Source organism: Gavialis gangeticus, unplaced genomic scaffold (assembly GCF_001723915.1).
Source record: "Gavialis gangeticus isolate Ggan-Ray unplaced genomic scaffold, GavGan_comp1, whole genome shotgun sequence".
NCBI classification, from domain to species: Eukaryota; Metazoa; Chordata; order Crocodylia; family Gavialidae; genus Gavialis; species Gavialis gangeticus.
Window position 1 is genome coordinate 75881762 of NW_017729022.1, and position 16094 is coordinate 75897855.

Genomic DNA, 16094 nt, shown 5'->3' on the forward strand with positions numbered 1-16094 from the left:
CCCCCCCCACAACCGCAGCTCAGTCCTGTGCCCCGCCCTGGCTGGACAGCCCCTGCCTCTGCCCCTTCCCCCACAACAGACTTACCGGCCAGACCTGGTTGCTCTCCTGGCCACCTGCATGCTGTGCACATGCACACAGTAGTTATCAGCCACATCAATTCTGCATACCCCCTATGACACTTAACTATCCCAAGGGTACATGTACCCATGGTTGACAACCACTGTGCTAGCTGGAAATTTTAGCTGCATGGATGAACAAAATAGCTTTATATTAGACACACCGAGCAGAAAGAGCTAACGAAATAAAGATATAGTGTGGATACAAGTCAAAGTTAAGGATCTGTAGAGACAGAACACAGTGGCTATGCAAATAGTTCAGTTTTTGAATTTTAGTGCATTTTTCTATAACATTTATATTTGTTGAGCAGCTTTTAATTTAACTGCAAAGTCCATTCACTCCCTTCTCCCTCCAATTCCAAGTTATTCTTTATATCCAACAAATTTTATGGTGTATTTTTCTTAGTTCTACTTGCATTTACTGAAATGTACTGTGTTTGTCTGCCACACCTTGGCTGTGGTTCTGATTCTAGTCAGATTACCCTCAAAACTTGCAACTACTGTGAAATGCAAATCCTGCAAATTATCTTTTGGTATGACACCACTGAATTGAAATTTATGATATATTCAAGACAAACCAGTAGCGGACAAGACACCTTTTAATGATCAAGTACTATTCTTACACCAGGCCAAAAACATCATGTTGTTCAAAAATGTGCTAACATGTTCATAAATGGAAATACACAGTGAAGTAACTAAACCTTGATTCTGCTCTGAAGTACTTGCCATATGTCATATCTATATACAAATAGATATATTTGAATAACATACATACACACATATATACACAGGGCAAGGACACATTATATATTTTTCCATATGTATATTGAGAGGGTGTAGAAGAGCTAAAAGACATATAAGGAAAAATATATAATGTGTCCTTGCCCTGTACTTATGCCACAGGTACAGAGAGTCAAGATTGTTTATGTACTTTATAATTCTTAAGATACGGAAATATACAGTTAAGTGTAAACTTTACTTTTAATTTCCCGATTTAAAACGTGTTTTTGGCATTATAAGTACAACTTGTAATGATTTTTTATCTTTACCTTAAATCCATCTTAAAACAACTGTTTGGAAAAAGGCAATCTTAAATTAATTATTTTTAATTAAAAAACTTCCTACATGATGAACACGAAGCAAGAAACCAAAAAACATCATCATGCAATATCTCTGAGGCACTAATATATAGGATCACTAATTAAAAGGGTAGTGCATCTAAGCAGAGCAAAGCAGAAGCCTGGCATGTAGGGTGCAACAGAAACTGAAAAGTCTGTCAAGAAGCTGTGATTATTAGGGTCAGAGAGCCCAGTCCCCAAAATGAGCATACATAAATAGCTCTTTCCTCAGCCATCTGATTTTGATGTGCACAAGAGTAAAAGGGAAATTAATAATCCGCACTAGCGTACAACCAAAAAACCTTTTAAATCCAGTGATACCTGGGCACAATAAACTACCAGTTAGAATTCTATACAGAGGTGGTCTCTTTATAGAATTGCAGCAAATTAGGTTTGGAAGGGACCTCAGGAGGTCATCTCGTCCAATCCCCTGCTCAAAGCAGGACCACCCCCAATTAAATCATCCTAGCCAAGCTTTGTCTAGCCAGGCCTTAAAAGCCTTGAATGATGGAGATTCCACCACCTCTCCGGGTAACCTGTTCCAACGCTTTACTACCCTCCTGGGGAGAAAGTTCTTTCTAATATATAACCTAATCTTCCCTTGCTGCAATTTGAGACCATTGCTCCTTGTTCTGTCATCTGCCACCACTGAGAACCATCCAGCTCCATCCTCTTTCAACCCCTCTTCGAGTAGCTGAAGGCTGCTATTAAATCCCCTCTCAGTCTCCTCTGCTCCAGACTAAAAAAGCCCACTGAAGATTGATGTAAGAACGGCATTAAATACTTTAGCCTTTTCCATAATCATCTGTCACTAGGTTGCCTCCCCCATTCAGTAAAGGGACCCAACACTTTCCCTGATCTTCTCTTTGTTGCTGACATACTTGGAAAAACCCTTCAAGTCCCAGGCTAGCTGCAACTCCAGTTGTGCTTCGGCCTTCCTGATTTCATCATTGAATGTCCAAGCAATACTCTTATACTCCTCCCTGTTTGTCCAAGTTCCCACTTCTTGTAAGCTTCATTTTCATGTTTTAGCTTGCTGAAGAGTTCCCTGCTAAGCCAAGCTGGTCTTCTACCATACTTGGTAGTCTTCCTGAGCATGAAGATAGTTCGTTCTTGTGCCCTTAGTAAGGTTTCTTTGAAGTACAGCCAACTCTTCTGGACTCCTTTTCTCCTCAGACTGGCCTCCAGAGGACTCTGCTCATCAGTTCCCGGAGTGAGTCAGAGTCAGCTTTTCTAAAGTCCTGACTCTGCTGCTCTTCTTCCTTTCCTCAGGATCCTGAACTCAATCATCTTGTGGTCACTGCTACCCAAGTTGCCATCTACTTCTACATTCCCCATCAATTCATCCCTGTTTATGAGCAGCAGGTCAAGAAGAACACAGCCTCTAGTCGGCCTCTCCAGCACTTGCACCAGGAAGTTGTCCCCAACACTCTCCAAAAGCTTCCTGGATTGCCTGTGCACTGCTGTATTGCCCTCCCGGCAGATGCCAGGGTGACAATTACCCCATGACAACAAGGGCCTGTGACTGGGAAACTTCCGCTAGCTCTTTTAATCGTCCTAGAGATTTTCAACAGGCCTATTTCCAGCTTCATACTGGAACTCTGAGCAATCATACAGCTCTTTAACATAAAGAGTAACTGCTCCTCCATCTCCTCTTCCCCCAGCTTGTCCTTCCCAAACAGTTTATACCCATCCATGACAGTGCTTCAGCCATGCGAGCTCCCACCATGTCTGTTATTCCAATCACATCATCATTCTGTGACTGTGAAAGGGTTTCCAGTTCTTCCTGCTTGTTTCCTAGGCTCCATGCATTTGTGTACAGACATCTGAGGTAGCTAGCTGATTGTTCTACTTTCTCAGGAAGAATGAGAAGGCCTATCCTGTCATGGCTAACTGTGACAGAATAAGTAAGTCCTCCTGAACACAATATCCAGGAAGTCTCAGTGTGACAGCAGAAACTTCCTGGTGTGGCAGGACAGCAACAAACTACATTACAGACCCTTGCTATGGCAGCAAGATTCTTAGTTCTTTTTTTTAAAACCATAAATAGTTCTTTATACAAGTTCCTATAAGTAACAGGGAGTTGCTTCTACACCACAAGCCTCATCAAGATACTACAGACTGCTTGCAGCAACTCACTCACCCCGAGCTAACACAATTGCTCCTTCAAGCACAAGCTACAGTACATAGTTGATAGCTACAGCTTAGAGGCAGCTAACAAGACCCTGGGCCAGGGGTGGGCAAAATGTGGCCCAGGGGCCAGATGCGGCCCACCAGGCCATTCTACCTGGCCCACGGGGCCCCTAAAAAATTTAGAATATTAATATTAATCTGCCCTGGGCTGCCTGTCACGTGGCCCTTGATGGCTTGCCGAAACTCAGTAAGCAGCCCTCTGTCCGAAATAATTGCTTGCCCCTGCCCCGGGCCCTTCTGCTTGCTGGGCCAGAGACAAGCAGCATCCACCTTGGCAGCCACTAGAACACAACATTTCCCTGCTATCGCTCCAGCAAAGAAAAAAAAACAGTTTGGTCACCTAAAACGCACGTCATTTTCAGAGAAAAGGTGCCTGTGCTATGCAGGTAAATATGTTATCCCTACCTATAGGCCTAACTGAACAAATCTCTGCCTGGAATGGGGACAGTGCATAGGGCAGGATCTGCTGTTTTCCCGCACACATGCCAAGTCAGCACCTGAGGCTGTTTCCCTGGTCATGCTCCCTTAGTTGCACTACTGCTCCTGCCAAACAGAGCCAGTTGGGTGGAGTCCTCCTGGCATGAAAGATGTCTCCTGGTGGTTTTCCTCAGGACCCAGGTAAGGGAGATGCAGAGGAGGTAGCTAGGCTGTGAAGCATCTGTGAACATGAGAACTTCAAAAATCAAAACAATAAAACAGAGACCTCCAGACTGTGAGGAGCCCAAATGCAAGAAGTTATGGAAAGGCTGCCAGGACTCATCTGGTCTTCTATTACCCAGAGATGTGGGTTTTCCAGAAAATTTTGAATTGGAAAACTTTCCAATGCCCTAAATAGAGTGATCTGATTTAGCACGTTTATTTGTCTTATAGTTAGTAAACAAAACTAAGAGAGTTCCCCCATGTTAATTTTACGTCCCAATAGACACAAGTATTTGAACTGAAATACTTGATTAGGAAAAAAATTAAATGCAGCACACTTAATGTGGTTTAAATGTTATATTCAAACAAATCCAAAGCTTTACACAGAAAGAAATTACATTTTTACAAATATTCCAGTAAAAATAAAGACAACACACAATAGCATGTACTTCCCTTAATTTTTTTTCTTAAAATTTAAACAAACAGTGTAAGGCACCGAAAACCGTTGAGACACTAATTTTAGCACGTCCAAAGAACTGTGCATGATATGCCATGGTTGTCCACTCTTCTACTTCAACAGAGGTTAACTCTCTTCCATTGAGGTCGTTGCGGCACCTCCAGTTTCACCGTCACTATCTGTAGAATCACTTGCACTACTTATTAGTTCCATTTCAGAATCAGACTGAGGCAAAACTGATTCAGAACTACTTAAACCACATTCTCGTCGCTAAAGGATGGTTTTACCAATAAGTCTATGGGCAAAGGCAATTTCTCATCACACTGCATCTTCTTCACTAATTGTGCTTCCAGTTCCATTCACAAGAAGCTGGTTTTGGTGGAAGGCCTAGGATCCTTAGAGCAATCCTGGATAACAGTCGAGTGTTACAGTATCCCTTCTACCATGTGAGGAGACATATTCTCTGCTACCCACCAAGCTTGCCTAATATTGTATTGGCATACATTAATTGTTACTAATAAGTTTTATGAAAAAAATTGAATTTTTTAAAATGGAAAACTTCCCATGGAAAAATAAAGCACTGGAAAATTTTCTGAAAGATTTTCAGTTTTGGAAAATTTTCCACCCCACATCTCTGCTATTACTCCATGCTGCTCATCCATGTGATACTGCCATGGGTGACCCTGAGCAGATCCAAATCTACTAGAGGGTTCTGGGCACTAGGTAAAGGGAACTGAGGCTCTGGTTGTATTTTCATCAATTCTTCTGGTCAAGGATAAAGACCCAAGCAGAAGCAGGCATCCTGGAAATCAACATGCAACTGCACACATGGTATCATCTGCAGCACTTTGGCTTTTTGATCATGGAACGATATTCCAAGGATTGGTGGGCAGAGACACAGTCTAGCTGTTGGAGCAAGGGAAGAGTGTCTTTGCACACTCTTTAAACAAGCACAGGTTTGTTAAAACCTAACAAGATGGGATATAGCTAGGTAACACAGGAGACTGGAGATAAAGAGTCAGGTGACCAAATAAAGACCAAGAAAGGGGAGGCAACAAGGGGAATCAACTATGTTCTAAGATGGAAATTAGCAGGATAACTGGCTAGTCATTTGAGATGTTCATAAGCTAAACATGGGGTATAAACAGGAAAAACTGGAAGTCCTAGCACAATCCTACAAGTATGAAGTCATTGAGTAACAAACTTGGCAGCATAGTTTACATGCCTGGAATACTGTCACAGATAAATATAACTTGTTCAGAAAGGACAGGCCACATTAAAGGAGACGGTGTCTCAGCATGTTATATCACACACACACACCCACACACTGATTCTGAGGTACAGTATAAAGTTGGATGCAGAACTGTTGAAAGTCTCTAGGTCAAAGTAAGAAGGGAAAAACAGCAAGGAAGATGTCATGGTGGGTATCTGCTATACACAAACAAACCAGAAGGTCGAAGTGGACAAAGTTTTTGTTTCCGATAGCTAAAACAAAACATCTATATTGCAGGACCTGGTGCTGATGGGGGACATCAATTACCATAACACTTGTTGGAAAGATTAAGTCAAATTCATAGATGCTAGGGTTGGAAGGGACCTCAGAGGATCATGGAGTCTGATCCCCTGCCAGTGGTAGGAAAAAGTGCTGGGGTCATGTGACCCCAGCTAGGTGCTTGTCCCGTCTCCTCTTGAAGACCCCCAAGGTAGGGGACAGCACCACCTCCACTGAAGCCCATAAAGGGTTATATCTCTATACAAAGATAGATAGATTTTTTTGGTGCAGATCATGGAGCAGCTCTCTAATTTGCTGTTTGTCGGTAGGGTGGATTTGGTTAATGGCTGTTTGTCAGTAGGGTGGATTTGGTGGATCTGAAGGTGAATGGCAATTTCAGTAACAGTGGCCATGAAATGATGAGAGCTCAAGATCCTAAGGAAAAGAAAGGAAGAACCAGAATAAAAAGACCCTGGATTTCAGAAAAGCAAACCAACAGATTCTGGGAACTGGTGGGCAGGCAAGTATCAAAAGAAAAGGAATCCAGAGGAAACCACTGTCTCTTTAAAGTAGAATACTAAAGAAGCAAAAGCATGCTATCCCAGTGCAAAGGAAAGATAAGTGCACCATGAGATCAGCCTGGCTAACCAGCAAACTCTTCAATGAGCTGAAACTCACGGAGGAATTTTACAAAAAGTGGAGACTTGTCCATATTATTAGGGATAAGTATAAGACTACCACATAAGCATGCAGAGAGAACACCCAACAAGTAGGGCAACAAAAAAAAACACTTAAAAGTATCACATTCACTCAAATACAAGACAATGCTGAATATAATATGGAAATTGTATAAGCTTATTATAATTTTTTCAGGAACAGAATCTAATTATTGGAAGTTTTTCCCTGAATTTGTCTCCCTCTCACTGCTACAGCAGGGAAAATAAGTCAGGGGGGAGGTCAAGTAGCCACCTTGCCCTCTGCCCAAATTTCTTCCCCCTGCATCCCCTTCTCCCCTCTCCTTACTGTCAGACCCTACTCTCCCTAAAAACTTGGAAGTGAGAGGCAGATCTGAAAACAGTACTTTTGAAATAAACATATAGGCCAGGGGTGGGGAAAATGCAGCCCGCAGGCCACATGCAGCCCACCAGGACATTCTATCTGGCCCATGGGCCCCTTAAAACATTTAGAAAATTAGTATTTATCTTCCCCTGGCTGCCTGTCATGCGGCCCTCAACAGCTTGCCAAAACTGAGTAAGGGGCCCATGGGCAAGATCATCATAATGGTCACAAGCTGGCAGAGGGTAGATTTAGGCTAGATATCAGGAGGCGCTACTTCACAGTCAGGGTGGCTAGGATCTGGAACCAACTTCCAAGAGAAGTGATGTTGGCTCCTACCCTGGGGGTCTTTAAGAGGAGGCTGGATGAACACCTTGCTGGGGTCATTTGACCCCAGTACCCTTTCCTGCCATGGCAGGGGGTCAGACTTGATGATCTGCTCAGGTCCCTTCCAACCCTACAAACTGTGAAACATCTAGCATGTATTTGTCAAGGGTAAGCCATGCTTAAGCAAGCCGATTTCCTCCTATGACAAGGCAATAGGATCTGTGCCTCTCAAGTCTCCAACGATGTTCTCATCAATAAACTAAGAAAATACAAGCTGCATGGAAGTGCTATAAGCTGGATACTTAACAGGTTGGACAACTGTACTCAAAGAGTAGCTCAATGTTTAATTGATAGGAGGTATGGAATAAAGTTATCCCAAGGTTCTATCCTAGGTCTGGTTTTGCTTAATAACTTCATTCACGTTTGAAGCATGGGACTGAGAAGGAAAAAAAAAAGTCAACAGGATACTGGAAAGCATTAATAGGAACGTAACTTGCAAATCAAGGGAAGTGATTCTTTCATTCTGTTCAACACTGGTAAAGCCTCATATCTAGAGTCCTGCATCCAGTTTTGAGCACGACACTTCAAAGGACATGGACAATTGGAAAAAATCCAGCGGAGCACAACAAAAATTATCAGAGATCCAGGAACCATCACTTATTATAAGAAGGTTGGAAGAACTGGGATTGTTTAGTCAGCAGAAAGGAATGCGGGAGAGGTCTGGTAACAGTTTTCAAATACCTAAAGGGTGGTTATTTGAAAGATGATGATAGACTATTATAGCCACAAGGTACTGGACAAGAGGCAGCAGTTTTAAAACTGCAAGAAGGAAAGTGTAGGTTGGATAGTAGGACAAAATACGTAACTATGAGGGCAATTAAGTAATGGAACAGATTACCTAAAGAGGTTATGGAATCCATGGAAGCTTTGGAAAACAGGTTAGAAATACTGTGGTTTAGACAGGGATGATCCTGTTTGGATCAAGGGGTTGAACTAGATGACCTCCCAAGGTCCTTTCCATCCGTAAACAATTCTACTGTATACAGAAATAACTCTCGGATTTTCAAGTATTACCCATTTCCTACTCTAAATACCCTCTCCCTGCTTCCAGTGAAAATATGTTAGATATTAGCAACTTCATGAAGTCATTAACAACATACAAGTTCTTGGCGTTTGTTTTTGTTTGGGGGGGGGGGTTGGGGGGCGGGAGGAAATGTGCAATTTAGACAGAATTGAGTGGCACAAGAGTGTAATGAATTAGCTATGCCAACACTGAAAATCTGGGCTTGATACCAATGTTAAAGCAACCCGATATACAAACCTGTAACAAAACCACAAAACACACCAATTACTATTAACCATAAAAGAAATCTAGTTAGCCTGTATCAGTACCTAAAGGCAGAAGAGAGATATGAATTGAGCTAATGATACTGAAGTAGTAAATGCATTAAGTTTGCAAGTATACAAAACCACTGGAAGCCAAACTTTAAGAGTTAGAAAACAGAGATCATTATGAAATAGTAAAATGTAGTTCAAACTGTTCTGGTATTTAGATAAAAGTCTAAAATACAGTATTTACTCACATATAACATTCACCTTTCCCCCCAACAATTATCCTTCCAAAACTGAAGTCTATGTCGTTAGTGGGGAAGCTGATTTTTCTGCTCAGAATAGAAGCACTGAGACACTGTAAGAAGGCTGCTGCTTTTTTTCCTTCTCTTCCCTCAAAGAGCTACATGGAGGGAGGGGCAGACTCCAACACGGGCAGATCCAAGGGGTTGCAGTAGTGCAGTCACACCCTGCTTTGATTCTTGCTCCACCCAAAGTTTAAATCCAACTGCCCAGCAGCAGCAATAGCATTTTCCTTTAGGCAGAGCTGACAGAGACAATGGACTTCATGGCTCATCATAATCTACCCAATTCCTATTCATTGCTCTTCACTCCAGATCTTAACAACCCTCTTTCCTTTTTAATGGTCCTGATGTTCCAATAATCAAGCTACCTTTTCTTTGGCAACTTTGCTATCTGTTAGCTACTCCTGACCTCTCTTCCCCGACTTCCTGTCCGGCAGACTGGTTTGAGTTCTTTTCAAAATCCTAGACCTGTCATGCGGATCTGGCCAGTCCCCCAGACTTCTCACACTGTATCACTCTTCACCACCACCTCTGCAACTGGCCACTCTGATATGCAGCCGGAACCCTACTGCCTTTTTTTCTCCCTTTTGTTGGTCTGACACACAGTGAAGAGTTTGGTTAAAGTGTAGACTACTGAACACACGTTCAGGAGAGAGAAGGGAGAGCAGAAACATGAAAACAAACCCAGCCACAGGTCACCCACCTTCTGGGATCCTGAAAGCATGTGCGTAAACTTCTCTCCCAAACGTGAGGCATGCTCCAGGGTGCTCACCCCCACCCATTGGTGTTGGAGCCATATCACTTCAATCCTGAACGTTCTACCTGGAATACTAGAGCACTGTACACAAGGACACCTCTACCCGTGACAATTATGAACCAGTTCTCAGTGATGTTTTAGAATGGTTCAACTGTTAAGTCTGTCCATAACCAAAGAGTTAGTTTTGCGCTCTAATTGTACTTACATGCCTACTGCAGTGGTTTGCTGCTTCTCCCTCACAGACGTACGTGTATGCTGCATCTTGCCACGGTAGGGCCAGACTCACATTAATGGCTGTTTTCCAAATATTAAAAGTATAATTTGCTTTTATATATAGACAAGAAAATATTTTTCTACCTTTATACTTTAGTCTAATGTATCAAACATTTGAAAGTACAATCACCAGCTACAAGTTTATATGATATTCAGAGCTTACCTCTAGGTATATCGATGGTGGGTTATGCTCTCCTCCAAACTTGTCTAGCAGCGCCTCTATGTGTTCTTGTGTCAATTTAATCATCTGTTTGATATTCCATACCTAAAATACAAATGTGTCTATATGTAATTACAAAAGATAATCAAAAGTGTATCTTAAATAACTAGAAAACATGAACTCGCTTATCTTGCAAGTAAGTTTTAAGTTTTTCCTTAAAAGGAAAAAAAATTATAAAATCCACATTTTACTGAATTAATTATAGAGTACACCCTGGACCAAAATGAATTATTCTGGGTTACAAAATTTAACAAACAATGAAAACACTTCAGTCTTGAAGAAGGGAGTTGGTTAAAGTATAGGGTAATGGTTACAAATTATACTTTTTAGAGAAAAAATTACAGGTATGTACATATGTTCTATTAACAGGTATGGGAGCCCAGCTTCTCGGGTTGGAACAGAGCTTCTCAGAGGTTTTAAATAAACTCATATTTTGAGGGAAATATTTCACTAATTCACCAGTAACTACTAAGGACTAAGCCATCCCTAAAATAAATAGAAAGAAGAGTTAGATCTCTTCTAATTCTGTAATAGTTCTGGAACAGAGTCTATAATCTTCACTCTCGCAGCCATAAGACCAAGTTCAAGCAGTAACAGCATGTAAAACAATGCAGAGAACTCTATATGGCTGCCTTCCAAATCCGTATGTAAACTCAGACACTGGCTATAGAGGCCAAATTTTCCCTGAACTCATAAACAAATGTTTTGTTAATAGGACCTTGAAACTGTGGCCTTGCCAAGAAGCAGCAATGATAATGCAACTCTATTTAGACATCTGTCTTGAAAATAGCAAACTTAGTATAAGCAGGTTAAAACAAACAGAACACCAAACAGATATGCTTTGTCATTTGAAGCCTAAAGGAATTTATCAAATAAAAGCATGTAATAAGATCCCGCTGGAATTGGGTGCATGTTTGGGAAGAATATCAAAAGGAGACTTAAGATAGAATTTCAACATTACCTTTGAAAGGCATTTAGTAGAAGTACATACTACTGTACCTTTAGCATACCTAAAACCTTCAAAACAACATACTGGTTACCCACTTCCCAAAACACATTACATTTTAGTGAACATAAGAATCCCAGTCTGTCAGCGTGGCTGGAGACCTTCTCAGCTTTGACCCTACTAAGCTTATGGAGTTGTATTTTCAAAAGTTCGAGTCATTTAATAATTTTCACTGACACTCAATGAAATTTTTATTCAAGTCATTTTAACACTTTTGAAAAAAAATCTATCCATCTTAAGGTAAGGTTTATATCTTAATATCCCTCCCCTACACTAACAATTCAATATATGTCAAGGGTTAGGAGAAACTCTTCCTCCAACTGACACATTGGCTTTCTGCGATAATCCCCATTATAAACATCTTAATTTCTTCACTGGAAGTTGGACAGCTAATGACTTCATTCCTTCCTGCATGGCTATCTTTTATTTTGCACCCAGCAACCAATACTCTGAACTGCAGCTTCTTTTATAAAGCTAGAAAAGTAGAAATGAGAAACATACCAGCTGCTGAAAAGAAAGCACGCAGCCCTTCTAAAAGGGGAGGAAACTATCTGAAAAATTCATAGAGACAAGAGGGAAAGGAACGGTGAGTACGATTTCTAGAATCCCTTCACCAGCTCCAAGACTATGGGAGAAATCAGCTTCACTTTTTTTTTTTTTAAATGGGTGAAGGGAAGTCCTAGAAAGACAAAGTAGCTGTTATGTGTGTTGGTACAAGCAGCAGAAAGGACACAGCAAGTCATCTACTATTCCTCCTCAGCATGAATCATGAACTTGGCCTATTTGTCAGAAGGACTCTGCCAGGGAAGTCATCTTCAATTTACTTTGTTAGTAAGGAACAATAGGTACATGAATTCCTCACCTCTCTAAACCAATGAACAGAAAAAAAAAATATCCATTACTAGTGGACCATTAAGCAAGTTACATAGAACATCAGTAATCTGTTGATCACAGATGAGTCACAAGTATCTGTGGCATGATTCGCTCATGAAAGATCTACCAACTCAGTCTGGGACAACTGTTGTGGCTCTAATAATGTGTAGGCAGAGAATACAATTAAGCTTTTTCTTTGTTGAAAAGTATACTTGGTAGGAGTATTCTGTGGAATACCATCCAATCAATATTCACAGAGTTTCTGATGAGCCATAATTAGCCTACCTGCTTGAATGGACCATTTTTGGGGGGGGGGGGGGGGGGTATCAGGTCACCTATACCAGGTGTACAAAGAGCAATTTTTGAAAACTACGCTTTATACAGATACACTGCATCCCAGTCAGGAAAAATCTAAGATTACTTTAATTTGGACTGAGGGACTCTCAGTTCTCTCTCAACTTCAGTTTGATCCTAAGCAAGCCAGTGCTTTGCAGAGGTTATGAGCCACGCTTGGTTTAAGAATGACTACCACAACTGGTCATAATAACCAGACAGCCTCTTTAAGTGTTGTATGCATAATGCAATTACAACTGGGAACATCAGGGCTATTCTCAAGACTTGGATTCTTTCTAAAATCTGCTGGCTACAGTAACCTCTCTGTTAGGTTGATATGATACCATCAATAGCATCTTGTTAAGAAAGCCTCATGGCCGGACAGGGCTCAGCATGACATATTGCCATGTTACCATCTATGTTGAAAAATCCAACTTTCCAGATGTTTATTTCATAGCTTTCATAGACACTAGGGCTGGAAGGGACCTCAGAAAATCAATGAGTCCAGCCCCTGCCGAAAGGGCAGGAAGTCAGCAGGGGTCATAGGATCCCAGCAAGATAGACATCCAAATGTCTCTTGAAGGCATTCAAGGTAGGTGCTTGAACTACCTCCAGCAGCAGTCTATTCCAAACCTCGGTGGCTTGCACAGGAAAGAAGTTTTTCCTTAGGTCCAGCCTGAAACGGTCACAGAGGAGTTTGCGACAGTTCGATCTTATCATCTGTCTTTAGAAGGAAAACAATTGTCCCCAGCAGTACAACCAAGTGCACTGTCTTCTTCCATTTATCCGAACAAAAATTAAGTCTACAAGCTCCAACAGTTCTGGAGATCTTTCCATCCTGCGAGCTACGTTTTGCTAGAGAAAAAAAAAAGATCCTATTTTTGACCCTTAAAAAAAAAAATCTTTATAAGGCCTGCTTAAGGTTACAGAACACATTGTTGGATAAAAGAACAATTATACAATTGGATACAAACTAGGTAAACACATAATGTGTTGCACCTATTTTCCAGAATAATCAAAATGTAAAACAACCAGAATTATTAGCACTGCCCTATAAGTAACCTATGATGCAACCAGTGATTGGGCCAAATTCTCTCCACATATGTACTGGCAAAAATAGAGAGAGCATAGCAAGTCACCTGACTTAGAAGTAGTTCAATTATTACATATGTGTCATTTGTGCTTCTTCTATGAAAATTACTGCATCCTTTATATACATAATGCCTCTGTCTTTTATGCAGAAGTATAGCTAAATTAAATAAAATGTTTCTGCTTTAATTTAGTGGCATGGGGTCAAGTGTGCGTGTGCGCGCACACACATTTATATACTTATTATATTTTATTTTATTTTTAATTAATTTATTTTTTGCCAGGAGAAATCAGATTTTCTTAATCTGTTTGTTAGGTTATTTAAGCCAAATTCTGTAGCCCCACTAGACCATGTGGAGGGGACCGAATCTTCAACTGAGAGATTTGTAGGAAACCAGTCACCTCTCCTCTGTGAAAAGATCTTTAAAGCATACATCAGCATACACAAGACCAACAACTGAAAGATCAGTTTCGCACCTTAAATATCTTGAGCATTCTATGGTGAAATTCATGTTAACAAATGACAAACAAACATCTGACAAAGTAGGCTGTAGCCTATAAAAGCTCATGACTGTGAATAAGTTAGTCTAAAAAGTGCCACACTGCCCTTCCTTCTGCCTAACTTCAGATTAATATGGTTAACTCTCTCTCTACACCAAGGTCAACAATGCCTGGAGAAACTTCATTTTGGGATGATAATCTAATTAATACTTAAATAAGTCTCTTTTGGGTTCCAAATTTCTTGCATGTTCCACAGAACTGTGAAAGATTGTGTAGAGATTCTAGAAGTCCTGACAAGAGAAATTGGAAGAACCATATATTAACAGGGAACAAGGGCTTTTTCAAACTCAGATGCAGCATGGATATGCTCTACCATGGTTAGAACAACCATCACAACTATCATTTATGTAATCCTTGTCCCTCTAACAATGTACTCATTTATTCCAGGCAGACCCAAAGACTTTCAAAGAGATACTTTTTAACATTGTGTCCACAAGCTTGATTGTTTGTATGTATGCATGCATTAGGCCTGTGCAAAGCAGCTAGTATTCCCTTTAGATTTGGCCAAGTCAGGGAACAGTGATTTGAATCACTGTCCCAAATTGATTCAGCCGAATCCAAATCAAAGATTTGGCTGTCGCCGAATCAAACAGACCCCCCGTCCCCTCCCCGCTATGCCAGCACCATCAATGGCTGCCCCCACCCGGCCCCAGCATCCCAGCTCTTTAAAAAAATAAAATAAAAAGCCCAGTATTTTAAAGCGGAGATCAGGGGGCACTCAGGGGGCTGGGGGAACAGGCAGGGGATGGGGCCTGGCAGGAGTCCCCCCATGGTCCCCTCCCCCCTCCTCTAGCCCTGGCCTGCCCCCTACTTACCAGCATGGAGTCCAGGTAAAGCTCCCTGTGGCTCCTGATTTATTGGTCTCCTGATTCAATTCAGATTCAGCAGCTGAACTGAGCCGAATCACCTCCAAATTGAATCAGCACCCGAAGCTTTGCACAGCCCTAGTATGCATGTAAGTAAGTGTTGGCAGTGGGAGAGGAAAAACATTATCCAACTGTCTTATAAGAAATACTCCATACTTGGTAACCCAAACTGTGTGTCCAATTATCAACATTAATCATATTATCCTTTCAGATGCATTTATTTACAGTTATTTCAAGAGTATTTCCTTACACTACATCAAATACCAAACTGTTTAGAGTCTGACAACTAATCATGGAAAATTACTACAGTATTTAAAAGCTACATACAACTGGATTTGGTAACAAACTGGGAGAGAAAACTACCTTTGGACCACGAAGGAAGTAGTTGTGGGAACGAGGCTGCTATATGACTACTCTGTCAAGATTTAAGTGGGGTCTGATTCCCCTTTCCAAGTAGTGCTGCAATGAAGGTAACAGGCTAATGCAGCTATGGAGAGAGCCAGAAGATCCAGGTTCCAGATGCAGTTTCATAGTTTCTAGGGTTGGAAGGGACCTGAGCAGATCATCTAGTCTGACCCCCTGCCATGGCAGGAAAGAGTACTGGGGTCAAATGACCCCAGCAAGGTGTTCATCTAACCTCCTCTTAAAAATCCCCAGGGTGGGAGCCTGCACCACTTCTCTTGGAAGCTGGTTCCGGACCCTAGCTGCCCTGACCGTGAAGCAGCGCCTCCTGATATCTAACCTAAACCTACCCTCTGCTAGCTTGTGACCGTTATTCCTGGTCACTCCTGACGGCGCTCGGGGGAACAGTGACTCCCCCAATGCCTGCTGATCCCCCCTGACTAGTTTGTAACAGGCCACAAGATCCCCCCTCAGCCTTCTCTTGTGGAGGCTGAACAGGTTCAGGTCCCACAGTCTCTCCTCATAGGGCCTGCCCTGCTGTCCCCTGATCATGCAAGTGGCCCTCCTCTGGACCCTCTCCATGCTGTCCACATCCCTCTTAAAGTGCGGCACCCAGAACTGGACGCACTACTCCAACTGCGGCCTGACCACTGCCGCATAGAGGGGGAGGATCACCTCTTT

General features: G+C 41.7%; 1 protein-coding gene across 2 annotated transcripts in view; it reads right to left on the reverse strand.

Annotated features, from left to right (window-relative positions):
* Positions 1 to 16094, reverse strand: part of BRAF (B-Raf proto-oncogene, serine/threonine kinase) — a 148050-nt gene that overhangs the window by 96798 nt on the left and 35158 nt on the right. For both annotated transcript variants that reach the window (XM_019515423.1, XM_019515424.1), the window contains exon 2: positions 10227 to 10328. In XM_019515423.1, the coding sequence (XP_019370968.1) occupies positions 10227 to 10328 (102 nt within the window). The remainder of the gene's footprint in view (positions 1 to 10226; positions 10329 to 16094) is intronic.